The following is a 15,832-nucleotide window of genomic DNA, read 5'->3' on the forward strand; positions in this document are numbered from 1 at the left end:
CAATCCTGGATCCTTGGCCCCGGTAAGTCCTCTTTGTGCTTCTCCAGTGATGCAAAGAGGACTTAGAGCTGCCTTAATGCAACTGCTGAAGACCCCTCCTGTATAGAGGAAATCTCAGCAGGTTTCAGGCTGGCATAACCAGCTACTTCCTTCTCTGGAAGAGGTGGCATAAGAGGGGGACCAGAGCACAATGTGGTCCAACGATCCATGCTGGCAAAAGAGATCCTACAGAGTTGATCAGGACACACATTTGAATGAAGACAGACACGGGGCTAAATTTAAGCAGCAGGCTGTAACTTGATTAGCTTGCCACTGGGGAGGAGCACCTCCGCATCCCCCTCCTCTTCTGCGCCAGGCATTTAAGTGGGTCTAGTGTGAAAATCAGAGGGATATTGTGAACCTAACTGTGGGAAAGTAGGTAAACGTTTATCACATGTTACACTAATCTATAACAATGAATGTTGATGGGGAAAGGTGTAAAAGGGAGGCAAATGAACTGAACTCGTCTACACAAAAAGGCTTACTGAGCTAATTCAAGGACTGTTCAGAGATCACGCTTGGTGAACATAAAGTGTGGGGCCGGAAATCAGTGAACCAACATTGGTGTGTTGGAAATTAGTTCTAATTGGTGGACAAAATAAGGAGGGATGTGCTATTTCACTCATCATTCCCTTCGGGGGTCCTCAGAAAGGGACTTTGAAGGGGAAATTAGCGGCTGTGGATCCCGGCTGACTGAAAGCTGGGAGAACAGGAAGGAGCAAGCCTCACCACTATGGCTGCCAATCCCATTATCTCCTGGGATGCCAGGATCCACTCTGACACCCGTTGGGCCTTCGTTGTCCTAGTCCCGAAAGATGTTCTTTTCCTCCCCATCTTATTTCTTCTCTTTCCTAGTCCTCTGCTTTTGCCTACTGTCTAATAAGACTCTGGGTTAGCTGGCCAAGACTGTATTTTGCAACATTTTGTTAGTCTGTGACCAGAAAGACAGCCAAAAGGAAGGCCCTAAGTAGCCCAATGTTGGTACACGTTTGCCTGGTCTCTGAGTGGTTAATAAGACGGAGTGCTGGGTCTGTGTTTTCCAGCAATGAGATTGCAAGTGAGAGACAGCACCAGAGACAAAAACTACATTTTTAAAAATCTGTTCTGTTCTTTTCTTTCCCCTTTTGTGTGTGTTTGTCTTGTTTTGTCTTCAAGAAAACAGGATTGGACTTTAAGAACAGCAGCAAAAACAATGGCTCCAGACTATCTCAACTAACTTCTTGTCTTTTCCCCCAAAAGGAGAGTTGTTGCTGTCTTTAATGCTAGGGGATGTCAGCTAGGGAGGGTTTCCTTCTAAAAGCTCTCCAGCTCAAGGGAGGAGGAACAAGAAATGTTAAAATGAGAACCTTCCTTAACAGTTTACATTTCAAAGGCTTTAACTGTTTTGTCTTCTTTTCCTTTAATAAAAGGTTAAAATGATTTTTAATGCTGTGTTTGCCATGGTACTAATCTGCTGAGGTCTCTGTATAGCAGACCCCAAAACTGATTACAACTGTTTAATGTTTGACAGTGACAGAGTCATATTAACACCTCTGAATCTTTGGGCCCATATATGCCAAAACAGTGGGCAAAGGGAAGGTGGCATAATGCCAGTTAAATACCCTCCTCCCAGATGCACCAAGAAGTGCGGTGGTACACCTGGGGATCAAACTCACATTGCTGATTTTCTTCAATGCTTTTTCACAGACATACACACATTAAGGGTACTGTAAAAAAACAGACACCTAAAATTTGGCAACCAGTTAGTCCATATATGGCCAAAGAGACCCAAATTACCCTTAGCTCAGCCCCTTTTTATCAAGATATTCCAGAAATTTTTTTTTATCATAATAGTGATTTTACCTACTGCTTATGCTGCAGTACCCTGGCACAATAGCGTCAGCTGACAGTGGAGCTGAGATCTTCGTTCTTTATTCTGTATTACTTTGTAATGGTGGATTTAATTCAAACTCTTACTGCTTTTTGGGATTTAATTAGGCAAAAACAAAGCTTTGCTTGTCCCTCTCACCAAGCAGCACTCCTTATGCTAAGCTATGGCATCAGAAAGGACTGCTGTTTCCTGTGACTCAGTTTGCAGTACAGTCTGTGCCACTTAACAGAGGTGACTTTAATAGGGATGTTTGATTAACTCTGAAATGTGTCTGAGACACTCTCCTGCCTGTATTTAGGCTTTAAGTTCCTTCTTTATTGGGAGACCTCTGAGACCTCATGCCAGACAACATTATTAGTGTATGAATTCATTAGGTGCCCATCACTGGGGTATCTAGACACCATTATATACATTTAAAAGCACCTGAATGATCAAAGATAATAGGGATGGAAGAAAACTGATGTTTTAAATGTGTGTGTGCAACTGAGGTGAAATTAAAGTTCAAGAGTAACTTTTAGAGCATCTGATGACTGAGGATATGATGTTATTCTTTATAATTATTAAATGTTTATATAGCGGTAGCACCCGAAGACCCAAATTTGCTAAGTGCAGTGCAAATACATAAGAAAAGATAGTACACTAATGTGCTGTGCACCCACCTCTGAATATCAGATCCCTTTTATGTGTGTCAAGTTGAGCACTCAGGAATTGAAGCATCCAAAATCACTAAACACTTCGGAAAATCTTGGCTTTAATTTTTAAAATGTCTATAGACATGAAAATGTTACATAAAGCATATTACAGCGTTAACTATGTTTTTTCTGAGGAACGAAATGCAGCAGGGAAAAAATGCAACATAATGAGTCTTTGGTACTTAAAAATACACTTGCTGATAAGACTGGCCTCTTTATCCATACAGGGCAGGATTTCAATCACAATTTTCAGCATCTGAATTCAGTATAATCCATGCAACATATGGAGATTTTTGGCCCATAGTTTTGAAGTGATCAGCATAAATAGTTATTGTACACATGTCGCAATACATTTCTCTTTTGCTTTTTCATTCTGTTTCTCTTTTTCATTGATAAAGCTTTCATAGTACTGTACATATAATATATTTTGTTGGCCAAGATAAAAAGACTTCTTGTTATTTTGTAAATTAGATTGCCATATATCAGAGAGGGATGTCAGTATGTACTTTGGAACATTAAAGTTTCTTGATTATTGTTTCCTGATGTCTTATTTTCTGGCTTCTTGGATTTAGCTCCTCTTTCATTCAGGTGTACTGGTGTCCCTAAGCCTTTCTGGGCCACAGCTGGAGAAAGTGGTGATTGACAGGACCCTGGCGGGGAAGCTCATCTCCGACACCATCAGTGATGGTAATTACACCCATGTGCAAATCAATTGCCTACATTAACAATAGAGCAGGCGAAATAGTATGTCAACAGGTAGACTAATTATTGCCACTGGGGACTTGAAAACACAACAAGTAATTGCATGTAATGCCATAGTTAGAACCCTCAGGACCAAGAACAGTTTGGGAATAATACTTAACATCAAAGTTTTCAGTCTTGTCAAATATTGAATGGATTTTCTAAAATTCATTTTCTTACACATTTTAAACACTGGAACATGCAATTGTTGGCATGCTTACTTCATATACAGGGAAAAGTGACAGAAGCAGATAATAATGAAATAATTGAACAGGATTTTTACATATACAAAGTGCTCAGTTATCAAAAATGGCAGGATTGCGATGCACGTATTGAGCTGTCCTGGCTGCATTTCTAGATTGCCAGCTCCCAGGAAATCAATATTTCTAATTATTAAGGACTGCTATTGCAATGAGATGTGTTTATTTAAAAATCCAGTGTATATGAAATACATCGGTTTTCAAGAGCGTTGTAATAGAAAAGTTTTTATTTTTATTTTGTTAATGTTCCGCTGCAAACCTCCACTGAGAACTGTAATCAGACATTAGTATCCTGGCATCTGAATGACCAAGAATATGCAATTTCAATTTGAGCCTGAGCAGATGTGAATTTTACACTGAATACTCAAAGAAAGCTTAAGTCCAAGCTTATATATGAGCTGGGTTATAGGCCCAAATTCACAAAGGAACTTAGGTGCTGTGACTGTCATTTAGAATTCCCTGGCTTATGTACTTTTTTCAGAGCTTTTTTAAAGTAAAAAATTACTTGTCTAATTATTTTTTCAAATTAATAAATCTTAACAGAAAATTGTAACAATCAAAACTGTACTTCCATAGTTAGGGTTACATAAAAAGTCTCCATTCCATCCTTTGTTTTCACTTGCTCATCACTTTCTGAAACTTTCAACTTTCAGTTTAAAAATACCCAGGTCTGAACGTGAAATATTTGTTAAAGTTTGTATTAAAAAATAGCTGAACTATTTTTGCTCAATGAGAGAGAGAGAAAAAAAGTTTTAGAAATTCTATTTTAAAAATAAATTCTTGTGAACTTTTTGGAGATCTCTATTGCCCAGACAACAGGAGCTGAAAGTTTGCAAAACAGTGTACAGAAGAAATTTCTCCAGAAGACATTGGGTTTAATTTGTTCTAATTGTGAGGCTTTTAGAGTCTGTTTTATATTTGGTTTGGTTTGGGGTTTTTTTACTTTTTGTTTTGTTTTTTGCTATCATGAAATGTGCAGCCAAGAATGAAGATGCTGCATATGCATGTGGAGCTAACTTATTTACAACAGAAATGTCCAATCATACATTCTGAGGACTGACAAGAATACCTGGGATGAGAAAAGATCAGTTGCCAAATTTGAATCAGTTTCAATGTCAGATTAAAGCCCAAGAAATTCACTTAACATGCTATAGATTTAGGCCCGGATCCTCCAAACTGACCCAAAATGACAGACACGCCCGTGCAGAACCCCATTGAAGTCAGTGGAGGTTTGCCTGGGCACTGGGGTCCATCTGCATGAATCAGAGTGCAGGATCAGGGCCTAAATATACAACAAAGAGTATAGAAATCTGCTGCCATACAAAGCCACCTACATTCACAAATAAACAGCTTCATAGTTAACTTTCTTCTCTTGTGAACTGCACTTAAGGAAGCCTCTGCTGATGATTGAAAATAGACTAGTATGTGGGTTCTTACAAACTCATTAAAATAATTTCTCATTATTCAATGGTATTTAATATTTAAGGAGCCTAAATCCAAAGATATCAGTCCATTTTAACAATGATATATGTAGAAAAATGGGAAATATTACAATATGCCACAAATGTGTATAACTTTTATGATTATATTATATGACTTGAGAAGTAGTATGCCATCCTAAAATTATAGATTGTAACATAATGCATCCACAAGGTGCAGAACTAAGGTTGCATATATAACCTTAACTTTAATATTTCCTGACTTTTGAGTGTTTAGACATTTAACCATAATATTTTATTAAATATAATTGTCATCTATGGAATATGCAAAAGTTTGTGGCTGCAACTCTGAAGGAGAGACAGACTTATTTGTTGTTAGTTTAGTTTATTATAGTGTGTTAGAACATAGAATAGAATTAGCTAAATAAAGAAAAGTTTGGTATGGAAAAAGACCCCATTTTTGTAAATCAAAGCCACACAACTCTCAGAACAGGAAGGATTGTCATAACTACCATCCAAGTCTCTTGACATTTCAAAATGCCTAAATTCTGTTGAGACATTGTGGTCTCATGACAGGCATGTGCTGGATTCATAGACCGATACTCTACCTAATTTTCAAAAGCTCGCTGCGGCATTATGGCCCTGTACAGCAGCATTCCAATTCTCTTTAAGGGGCTCTGTGAGCAATGGTATAACCAGGGTTGATCATTGTTTTAGGCCTAATCTGGTGCAGGAAGTAGGCCTTTTCCTGGGTGTGCTCATCTAAGCAGATTCTCCAGATTTACAGGTATTGATGGCAACTGAATGTCCTGAATGTATGCCTGATTCAGGAAAGAAGAATTATGAATGGACGGCAATCCCTTTGATAATATCTTATACCCCTACTTTTCCTCCCAACCCTCTCTTGAAATCTTTTCCCACACCCAATCCTATAATCTAGCTTTGCACCCTAGCTATCACCAGGTGGCTCTGAATGACCCAGCTGTGCTGCCGGTCTAAACAATAAGAGTCACCTTTCCTGTTCCCCGCCCCTTCAGCCAATACCCCGGCAACCAGAGCTTTGCAGAGACTGAAGAACCAACTTTCTCTATTCACCACTCCCACCTGCTCATGGATCCCCGATCCCTAGTCTGTCTTTAGACACAAAGTTCAGGAGTGTTCTGAGGTTTGATGTAGGCCTATCTCTAGTGTAGCATAAATATATGTTGATGTTTATTTCTAGTAATCCAGTGTATGCAATTGCATATATACAAAGAGGCCATGTCTCTAACTTTGAATTTTCTTGTGTGTGTTAAAATCTCAACTGTAGCATCAAAGGTACAATGTCAGGTAGTTTAGGCCCAAAGTTTTGTTTCAAAACTTAGTATTAACAGAGTTGCTTTTATGAAATTTTTAAATATCCGTGACCACAGTTTGTTTAAATCCAAACATTTTCCTTTGGCATTTGCATACCAAATGTTGCAGAATTGTGCTAATACCTGACAATCTGAAAGTGCAGCTGGCTGTAAAACAGACTGCAAACCAAAGCAAAGTTGACTAGTTTATTTTCTTTGTTCAAGTGGAGTGTAATGCAAGAGTAAGCTATCAATATCAATTATTAAAAGTATGTTATCAAAATTCTTATATATTTAAGAATCTAGGGTCTTAGTCACAAATGCAAGGCATTTTTAAATTGAATTTTTTAACCAGGTAATTTATTTAAATTTTTTTTTACCTGATGGTGTCCCTTTCATATAGGTTTCTGCATTTAATTCTTGAAAATAAATCTCGCCATTTTGACTAAATGGTTCTGTCCAAAGAGGAATTTTTAGTCATCCATCCATTGGTTGTCTGAACACTCAGACATTCTCTTACAGGTGTTCACAGTTCAGAGAGCAGTGCAATGTTTGGGGGAAACCCTAAATTGTTGGCAGTGTTGTAGCACTCATTTTCTTTGTTCACCTGTGTTTTCTCTGTTTGTAGTGCTAGTTAATTTATTTTACATTTAAATATTTCTATTTATACTATATGGTAACATAATTGTGATTCCATAGACATTTTCCAGACTTCAAGGGAGTACATCCACTCTTCGACATGCATGTAGTTTAGATCGAGAGCACAGAGGCAGAATGTCATGTGGAAAGCTTTCAACAGGTTCATTTTTGCCCATAGCAAAAGTATTATAAGGAACAACATTCTTGACTGCTGTGGTAGCATCTGGAATCTTACCGCTGCTACATCACTTATTGTTTATTCGTGGCGAGTGATGTAAAATTACCAAATCCAACTCAAATAATGATTTGCATTTGACCAGCCCAAATGCAAACAATTTTGTACAAATCCACAATCCCAAAATATCAATGGGAGTTGCCTTGGGCAAGGGGCTGAGGAAGGTACCAAGATGAGGATGGGGGGTGGGAATAAAACATATATCTGATTAGAGTAATAACTTGGTATAAGATAATTTATTCAGGTGTATTTAATCTGAGTACTCCCTAAGCTTTATTTCTCATTTCCAAGAAAGTCCTGGCAAGATGACACATTGATGTCTTTTAGGAGATTACACAGGCTTCAATGTAATATTTAAGACATGGTCTTGAAAAAATTGCTTTTTGCAGTGTCTCAGTGGAGAACTCAGTAATTTGTTTTGTTATTGGTAGTAGGTATTACAGCGGTGACAATTTTTATTTGTTTTTCAGCTGTTCTTACAGACAGTTTCATCATCTTGTCATTTTGGGAGCAAAACAAGCTCTGCTTCATTCAGTTTACAAAGAAGACAGGTTCTCCTGATGTAAACAAAAGACTGGAAAAACTCTCATCCTTGGATTTTAAGGTATAGCTGTCAATGATGTCTGTAAATACCATAGAAACTTTATGTTATGGACCACTAGCACTGATGGATAGAGTATTGCACAGTAAAATGCTGGTCTTTGACATAGCTCTTTACCTGCCATTCTAATCAAAATATTTTACATTCTAAAAATGAAATGTTTTTGGCAAAGTCAGAAAATATCTAAATGGAATGGTATTTTATTACTTTTTTTAAAAAATTGCTGTGCCAATAAGGGTCCAGTTTTTCATACGTTTAGTGTAAGATTGTTACAGTTATTTAATTTAAAGATTGCTACAAAGCTGACTGAGGCCAAAGTAGGAGGTGTGAAGTGTAATTATTCATCTGTAGAAGATCTTGAGTATGAGGATGATATTGGAGAGACTATGGACCAACTACAGCTAATGCTGGAAGAGCTGCAAAAAACAGCAGGGTGATTAAACCAAAGCTATCCATGCCTCCTATAAAATGGAAGCTAATGACCTGCTGGCATGATATGTAGAGGACAATGACATTGAATGGGTGAATAGTTTTATCTGTCTGAGTAGTCGGTTGACAGCAGGCAATTCTGTAACTGGAGGAGTCGCATGTTGGATCACATTGGACACATTTCAGCATCTTCAAAGGCCTCTGATTGGGTGGTGGGATATCTGTGTTACAACTAAGATATGTATATTCAGTGCGGTAGTGATGGCAACCCGGGTTGTATGGAGCAGAACCCTGGCCGTTAAAAAGCTGAGGAGAGGAAATAAAACAGTTGTCAGTGCCAAAAGTTAGGTTGATTTGATTTTTGTCACAAGTGAGGAGACACTTAGATGATCCTGGCAAGTTGCAGTCTTGCACCAGCTGAGAACAAGATGGCTGCAATGGTAGGGTCATGTCCAACATGCAGAAGGAGGTATGCTCTTAAGAAGGTTTGTAGAGCTGAGGTTGAAGGAAGCAGAGCATGAGGCCAACCATGAATGAGGTTTGAAGATGCAATTCTGAGGGATTTAAGAACTGTAAATCCTCCAAAACTGACTCTTGTCAAAGGAAGAAGACTCGCAAGAGACCATTCAAGATGGAAGTCCCTTCTACACACCACCATGGATACATCATAGCCATGTGAATTTGCTGCTGCTGTGTTACAATTGTTTGTAGAAGCCGTAATTCTCCCTCTAGTTACAATGCTCATTTCCTAGGCGTATGGGAGAGAGGGTATGGGTAAAGCACTGGACTAGGACTTGAGAGACATGAGTACTGTTCCCTTGGCCAAGTGGCTTAATCTCTCTGTAGCTCAGTTCCCAAGCTGTAAAATGAGGATTGTAATACTCCCTTTCTCCTGGCGTTTGTCTATTTGGATTGTAACCTCTTTGGCTTTTAGTACAATGGGGCCTTGACCTCAGCTGGGACCTGTATAAACAATAATAATAATCCTCCAGGTTCTCTTTGAGGGCCATTATCTTCAAACAGAAAGGTTGAAGTTTCTAGTTCACTGCAAGAATAGAGGACAGAGAACCACCTTCCCCAAAAGGCTAGAAAGATATGTAGTAAGCAAGAGGAGGGGAGTTTGCACTTATTACAACCTAGATAAATATTAAGGGAAACGACCTTGTGGTAGCTAGTATTTTCTTCCTGATCACCTCCAGGTAATTTGTTTCTTTGTATATGAGTATTTGCATCTATATAGCAGGCTTTTTCAAGAATATGTTTAGTTTAAGTTTTGTCATAGCACATTTTAACTTGCAAGGTAGGAATACTTTCTGCTAGGGTGAGTAATACATTTTCCAGGCTGTTTCAGCTCAAGGCCTCTTTTCAGCAGTGACTTGTGTTTGCGAGATTGAGCCAACCTCTGTAACGTGGATTTGAGACAGTTCACCGTTCACCAGGAACTGAGCTGATACGTACTTTACTTTAAAATGATGCACACTTGTGCCTTGCCTACAGGTATTTGTTAAGGTTGCTACTTTAGAAGCAAGATTGATGATCTCTATGCCCCTAAACTTTAACTGAGAAACTGTAATGAGCTGATGCTTACCATGATCGTTTCCTGGTAAGGGCTATGTCTCCGATGTTGCTTTATCCTTATATATCACAGTTTTATTCTGGATACTACTAAGCGTGTTTCTGGACCTAACTGTGGTGACCTTTTTCTTGGGGAAGAAGGAAAACCTAATCCATAGAAACATCTCACTGTGCTAGGAAACCAGACATACCCTCTGTGTTCCTTAATAGGGTTGTTGTGTTTAGTGGTTTGCTGACACAGCTGAGCTGCTTTCTCTAGATCCATGGTTCTCAACCAGGGATACACGTACCCCTGTGGGGTACACAGACATCTTCCAGGGGGTACATCAACCATCTAGATATTTGCCTAGTTTTACAACAGGTTACATAAAAAGCACTAGTTAAGTCAGTACAAACTAAAATTTCACACAGACAGAATGAGAAAGTAAGCAAGTTTTCAGCAACAGTGTGCTGTGACATTAGTATTTTTATGTCTGATTTTGTAAGCAAGTAGTTTACTTGAAGGTGAAACTTGGGGGTAGGCAAGACAAATCAGACTCCTGGAAGGGGTACAGTAATCTGGAAAGGTCGAGAGCCACTGCTCTAGAAATCAGTGGGAATGATTATGGATTATGTTTTGGCCAGACAAAAGAAAAGGCATTAGCATTTTTACTGGCATGCTCTTTTGTGTCAGGCTTACTAGTTAGGCAGCAAAATATAATTTTAATTATCTTTAAACTACAGCAGTGTGAGCAACCATAAAGTATTACACCTCTACCTCGATATAACGCTGTCCTCAGGAGCCAAAAATCTTACCGCGTTATAGGTGAAACCGCGTTATATCGAACTTGCTTTGATCCACCGGAGTGCGTAGCCCCGCTTTACCGCGTTATATCCGAATTCGTGTTGTATCGGATCAGGTTATATCGAGGTAGCGGTGTATTCATTACTGCAAGACTGTTATGTCAGCTTTCTGTAGTAAAGTACCAGGGGCGGCGAGTGATATGAGCCCATGGTGCCCAGGCTCCAGCAAATTCAGGGCCCGGGGAGCCCGGCTCCACGAGTGTTCGGGGCTGGTGTCTCCCCCGGCCCTGCCTGCTGCCCTGCGCTCCTCCCTCGAGCATCCCTGCCTGCCCTGGGCAGCGGGCAGCTGCCCCCTGCAGCTCTGCGCTGCGCTCCCTCGCTGGCTGCTGCCGCTGCCCAGCTATAACTTAGGGAGTGGCGCCGGGGGCAGGCTGAGGTGGCTGCTGCGCCTGTGGAGGGAGGAGGCACATGGCAGCTTCCCCCTTCCCCACCCCCGACGCCGAGTCAACTCCAGGGTTGGGGGAGTTATCCTGGCAGGACCTCCTGAGCAGCAGCCGGGGGAGTGTTGTGCCAGGGGTGGGGGAGCCAGGGAGGGTCCCTCCCTCCCCTGGATCTCGCTGCTGCCAGTGGGGAGAGGGCTGGGGGAGTCCTCCTCTCTGGCCCCCCACCCCAGCCCCAGAGCAGCCTGCCTGCTATGCCCCAAACTGCTCATCCCTGGCCCCGCCCCGCACCCCCTGCCGCACCCCAACCCTCTGTCCCAGCACAGAGCCTGCACCCAGCACCCAAACCCCCTCATGTACCTGGTACCCCAAACTTCCTCCCACACCCACTCCTGCACCCTAACCCCCTGTCCCAGCCCAGAGCCTGCACCAGCACCCAAATTCTCTCCCAGAGCCTGTACCACAAACTGCCTGCCGCACCCAGACTCGGTCCCAGAGCCTTAGGCAGGTGTGGCGGGGGGCGGGACTTCAACCCTTTCTGGGCACCACCAAAAATTATACAAACCTGCCACCCCGATAAAGTACAGATATTCAGTACTGCACTACCTTGGGCAAACCAATGTAGAGTTGCAATCAACAATGATAAGAATCAAAGATACTCCTCAACGGGATGTCTGGGGCACTATAACAGTGTTGCCTTCTTTTCTAAACCAGTTCCTGGTCATTTATCTTATTCACAGGAGCTGGGCGCCTTGTCAAAAGGGCAGAGGAAACAAATGTAAGAAGGTTTGGTTAAAGCATAGGACTAGGACTCAGAAGTTCTCAGTTCAGTCCTTGTCTCTGTCACAGACTCCCTGTGTGACCTTGGACAATTCACTTAATCTTTCTGTGTCTCCCTGTTGCACCATCTCAAAAGAGATATATTAGAATTGGAAAAGATACAGAGAAGGGCAGTAAAAATGATTAAGGGTAATAGAACAGCTTCCATGTGAGAAGAGATTAAAAAGACTGGGACTGTTCAGCTTGCAAAAGAGATGACGGGGGGGGGGGGAGGGATATGACAGAGGTCTGTAAAATCATGAATGGTGTGGAGAAAGTGAATAAAGAAGTGTTATTTAGCCCTTCATGTAACACAAGAACCAGGGCTCACCCAATGAAATTAATAGGCAGCAAGTTTAAAGCAAACAAAAGGAAGTACTTCTTCACACAATGCACAGTCAGTCTGTGGAATTTGTTACCAAGGGATGTTGCAAAGGCCAAAACTATAACTGGTTTCAAAAAAAGAATCAGATAAGTTTGTGAAGGATAGGTCCATCAATGGCTATTAACTAAGATGGTCAGGGATGCAACCCCATGGTCTGAGTGTCCCTAAACCTCTGACTGCCAGATGCTGTTACTGAACAACAGAGGATGGATCACCTGATTTCCCTGTTCTGTTCATTTGAAGAATCTGGCCTTGGCCACTGTCAGAAGACAGGATACTGGGGTAGATGGACCATTGATCTTATCCAGTGTAGCCATTCTTACATTCTCATGTTCTTATTTGTAAATGGAGGATACTCCTGGTCTCTTTTTAAATTGTAAGCTCTTTGGTACAGGGACCATATCATACTATGTCTTTATTCAGTGCCTAACATAATAATGTCCAATCTTGGTTGGCACTTCTAGTCAGTATTGCAGTAATAATGAGTCAGGCTTATTTTCTTCTCAGTTTTATGGATAGTTTTTTTGTTTTTAGCCTTGGTGCTTGGAGGCAGAAAAATAGTTTTGTTTTTCTTCAGAATGTCGCTGACTAGCAGGATGGGAAGACATGGCTTTGGAGTTTACTGTTTATCTTTGGAATGTACTCAAACTTTCTGATGAAGTATTAACTTTACAGCTGTTTCCTAGTTAGCTGGAAATTTGATTTGTGTACAATATATATACCCAAGTGAAACCATCATTGTCTGCATCTTTTTCCTTTCTGAGAAGTACCATCTTTGGTCCTATCGAGACAGTGAGACTTTGAATAAAGATAATTGGAGCTATTATGTGAATCAACAGCACTATGTAGTCTTGGAGACTGGCAAAACATAAGACCAACTACTACCAATTCCCTATTCTCAAGAGGACTGTCAATGTTGAAGGCGTCATCTAATATAGATAAGATTTAAAAAAAAAACGAATAATATTGTTTTTAACTGATACATGATTGGTAAAATTACAGTACAGCCCTGTAATTAATATCTGGGACTGCATTTGTGCTTGTTAGCTATAAAGTATTGTTATTTCTCGTCTAAGTATGCCTTCAGCATATTTTTGAATAATAAAATAAAAGCTAAGGGTTAAGTTAGCATTCCTTGGATAAACTTTACACGGATGTCATATACTTCTACTTTTAAATTGACAGAATTTGGGCAAATAAAAGTGCAGGATAAATTTCCTGAAAACATTGGCCCTTTATAAGTTTTCCCTTCTGTGGTTTTTTTAGTCAATTTCAATTTACTCAACATTGAGGAGAGAGTACAAGGTGATAAATGTTTACTGTGAGAGAACAACATTGGTAATTACTTTGATTTCAGTTGCTTTTGATGTGTATTCAGGGGATGAAGAGGTCAATAATATTATGACCATGCAAATAGAAAAGGGTTCTTTTTGACCATATAAAAAACAGCAAAGGATTATTAAAGCATTAACCTTGATTTTAATGGCCTTGGTTGAGTGGTGAGATCACAATTTGGATGAGCCTGATTATTTACTAAATACAATACATAAATGCAACGGGTTCTTAACACCCATTGCACTCTGGCATTATCGCATTACTGCCATCCTTTGTTGCCTTGCAGACAGGAATATGAAAGCAATCTGTCATGTAGTGAGACTGGCTCCAGAAGCATTTCTCTGATAAGAAGACCCCCTGCCCTTTGCTAGTGTCTGGTCCAGTAGGCTTAGCCATGCGCTTAATCCCCAGAAAGTGGTTCGATTATTGCTGACCAGCAATGGCAAGATAGTTTTTTTTTTTTCCCCTAGCTATCAACCTTCCATTAATTCCTTAAGCAGAAATGCGGTGCAATCTATATTTCCTTGGCATGTGTCACCCAGATGGTGCACTGCTCATGTTTTCAAATAACCATGCTCCAAAATAACATAGTTTGAATAATAAATTCCACAAATCCTTCCTGAGAAATAGAGGCACAATTCTCAAGAGCTGCATAAACTTTACGCATGATGCTGTAGCTCATCCACATTATGCAGAAAAGTATATAGTCTGTTACAAAGTGGGTATTTGTAGCTGGATTCCTTAATTTAGGGGAAAAAATAAACATTCTCTTTTAAACATTGTGAGCTGTCTTTAATGTTTGATGATGTGTCTTAAACAGTAGCCTTAGCTCCTTGGTCAGCATCACAGAACTTGTCATTTAATATGGCTGGGTTTAAATCCTGTGTAGGTCGATGCTGTCAAGTAACCATGACTGTACATTTTGGTATTGATTGAAGTCATTGCAGTAAATTCCTGCTTAACTCACGTCCTTCTCCTTCCCAATCCCTTCCCCATACATAAAATTGTGGGTGAACATGTGTCTTTCTGTCTGGAGAGCTATTTCTTACATTTAGATGTAGCGTATATGAATATATATACACACATTGTCCTCTGTGGTATATATTTACTTGCAGTAAATGATCCCAGTCTGTTGTTTTTATAACTTTAAATATTTCCTGCATTCTTTTCTCCATCAGATTTCTTATATTGATATACCCGGACCAGCAAGTAGAAGGATAAAACGTCACTTGTCAATAAATTGTATCCAAGATATGGTCATTTGCTGGTGGTCACTGACTAATGACGGAGCATGGCCTTGGTCTCCTATTTCCAGTGAGAGGGACAGAGCCAACTTATTGTTATTAGGCTGCGCACATGGCAGACTAGAGGTAAAGTTCTGAACTGTATCTTATTACTTAATTTTCAGATTTGCTAACTAATAAAAACAATCAACTCAAGTTTATACCTGGGGTTTAAAAACAACAGCAGAGACAAATGCCAGCCGTTCTAAAAAGAGCAGTTCTCTAATTCATGACAAATAACTTAATATTATTAATGTATGAACATGATTTATTTTTATTTGCACTTCAAAATTGGAATCTATGTGCAATTCAATAAGGAAATTAAATGTATATAAGAGCATGTTAAAGCATTACCACTTTATAGAAAATCTAGTGTAGGACAGCTAGCCTGTAGAAAAAACTTGTAAATGGGCTAGCAGATGTGGGGCTGCCTGAATGCTCAGAAGTCAGAGTTTTACGTTGTTTTGAGATGCTATTATTTATATTACATTTTAAAATAACATTAAACGCACAGAAATGCACTCAAAAATAATAACAAACACTAATGCATCTGCTTTGTAAACTGGTTGTGTTAAAATCGTGCAGCCAACCTTTTTTACCTCTGGTGAGAGAAACAGAGGTACACAATTCCTAATAATAAAATCTGAATATTGTCTTCCAGTTAGCCCAATAATTTAGGAGTTCAATCAGGGGGAGGGGAGGGTAGCACAAGGATAGAAGAATGTGTGAAAAAGTTTAAGCCAACGCAGTGATGGGAGGTGCAAGTCAGGAGATGCTAAGTAATGATTATAATGCTTATTTAGCACGATAGGCTCTGTCCTCTTAATCTTATCTAAAGTATAATATGAATTTATATACCAGGGATCGGCAACCTTTGGCACGCAGCCCACCAAGGTAAGCCCCCTGGCGGGCTGGGCTATTTTGATTATCTGC

At 40.0% G+C, this 15,832-nt stretch overlaps 1 protein-coding gene across 7 annotated transcripts in view; it reads left to right on the top strand.

Annotated features, from left to right (window-relative positions):
* LOC123366575 (WD repeat containing planar cell polarity effector) overlaps positions 1–15,832 on the top strand; it is a 243,775-nt gene that overhangs the window by 93,983 nt on the left and 133,960 nt on the right. For all 7 annotated transcript variants that reach the window (XM_045010175.1, XM_045010178.1, XM_045010176.1 and 4 more), the window contains 3 exons: positions 3,174–3,288; positions 7,720–7,853; positions 14,795–14,986. In XM_045010175.1, coding sequence (XP_044866110.1) covers positions 3,174–3,288; positions 7,720–7,853; positions 14,795–14,986 — 441 coding nt within the window. The remainder of the gene's footprint in view (positions 1–3,173; positions 3,289–7,719; positions 7,854–14,794; positions 14,987–15,832) is intronic.

The sequence above is a fragment of the Mauremys mutica genome, chromosome 3 (assembly GCF_020497125.1).
Source record: "Mauremys mutica isolate MM-2020 ecotype Southern chromosome 3, ASM2049712v1, whole genome shotgun sequence".
Lineage (NCBI taxonomy): Eukaryota > Metazoa > Chordata > Testudines > Geoemydidae > Mauremys > Mauremys mutica.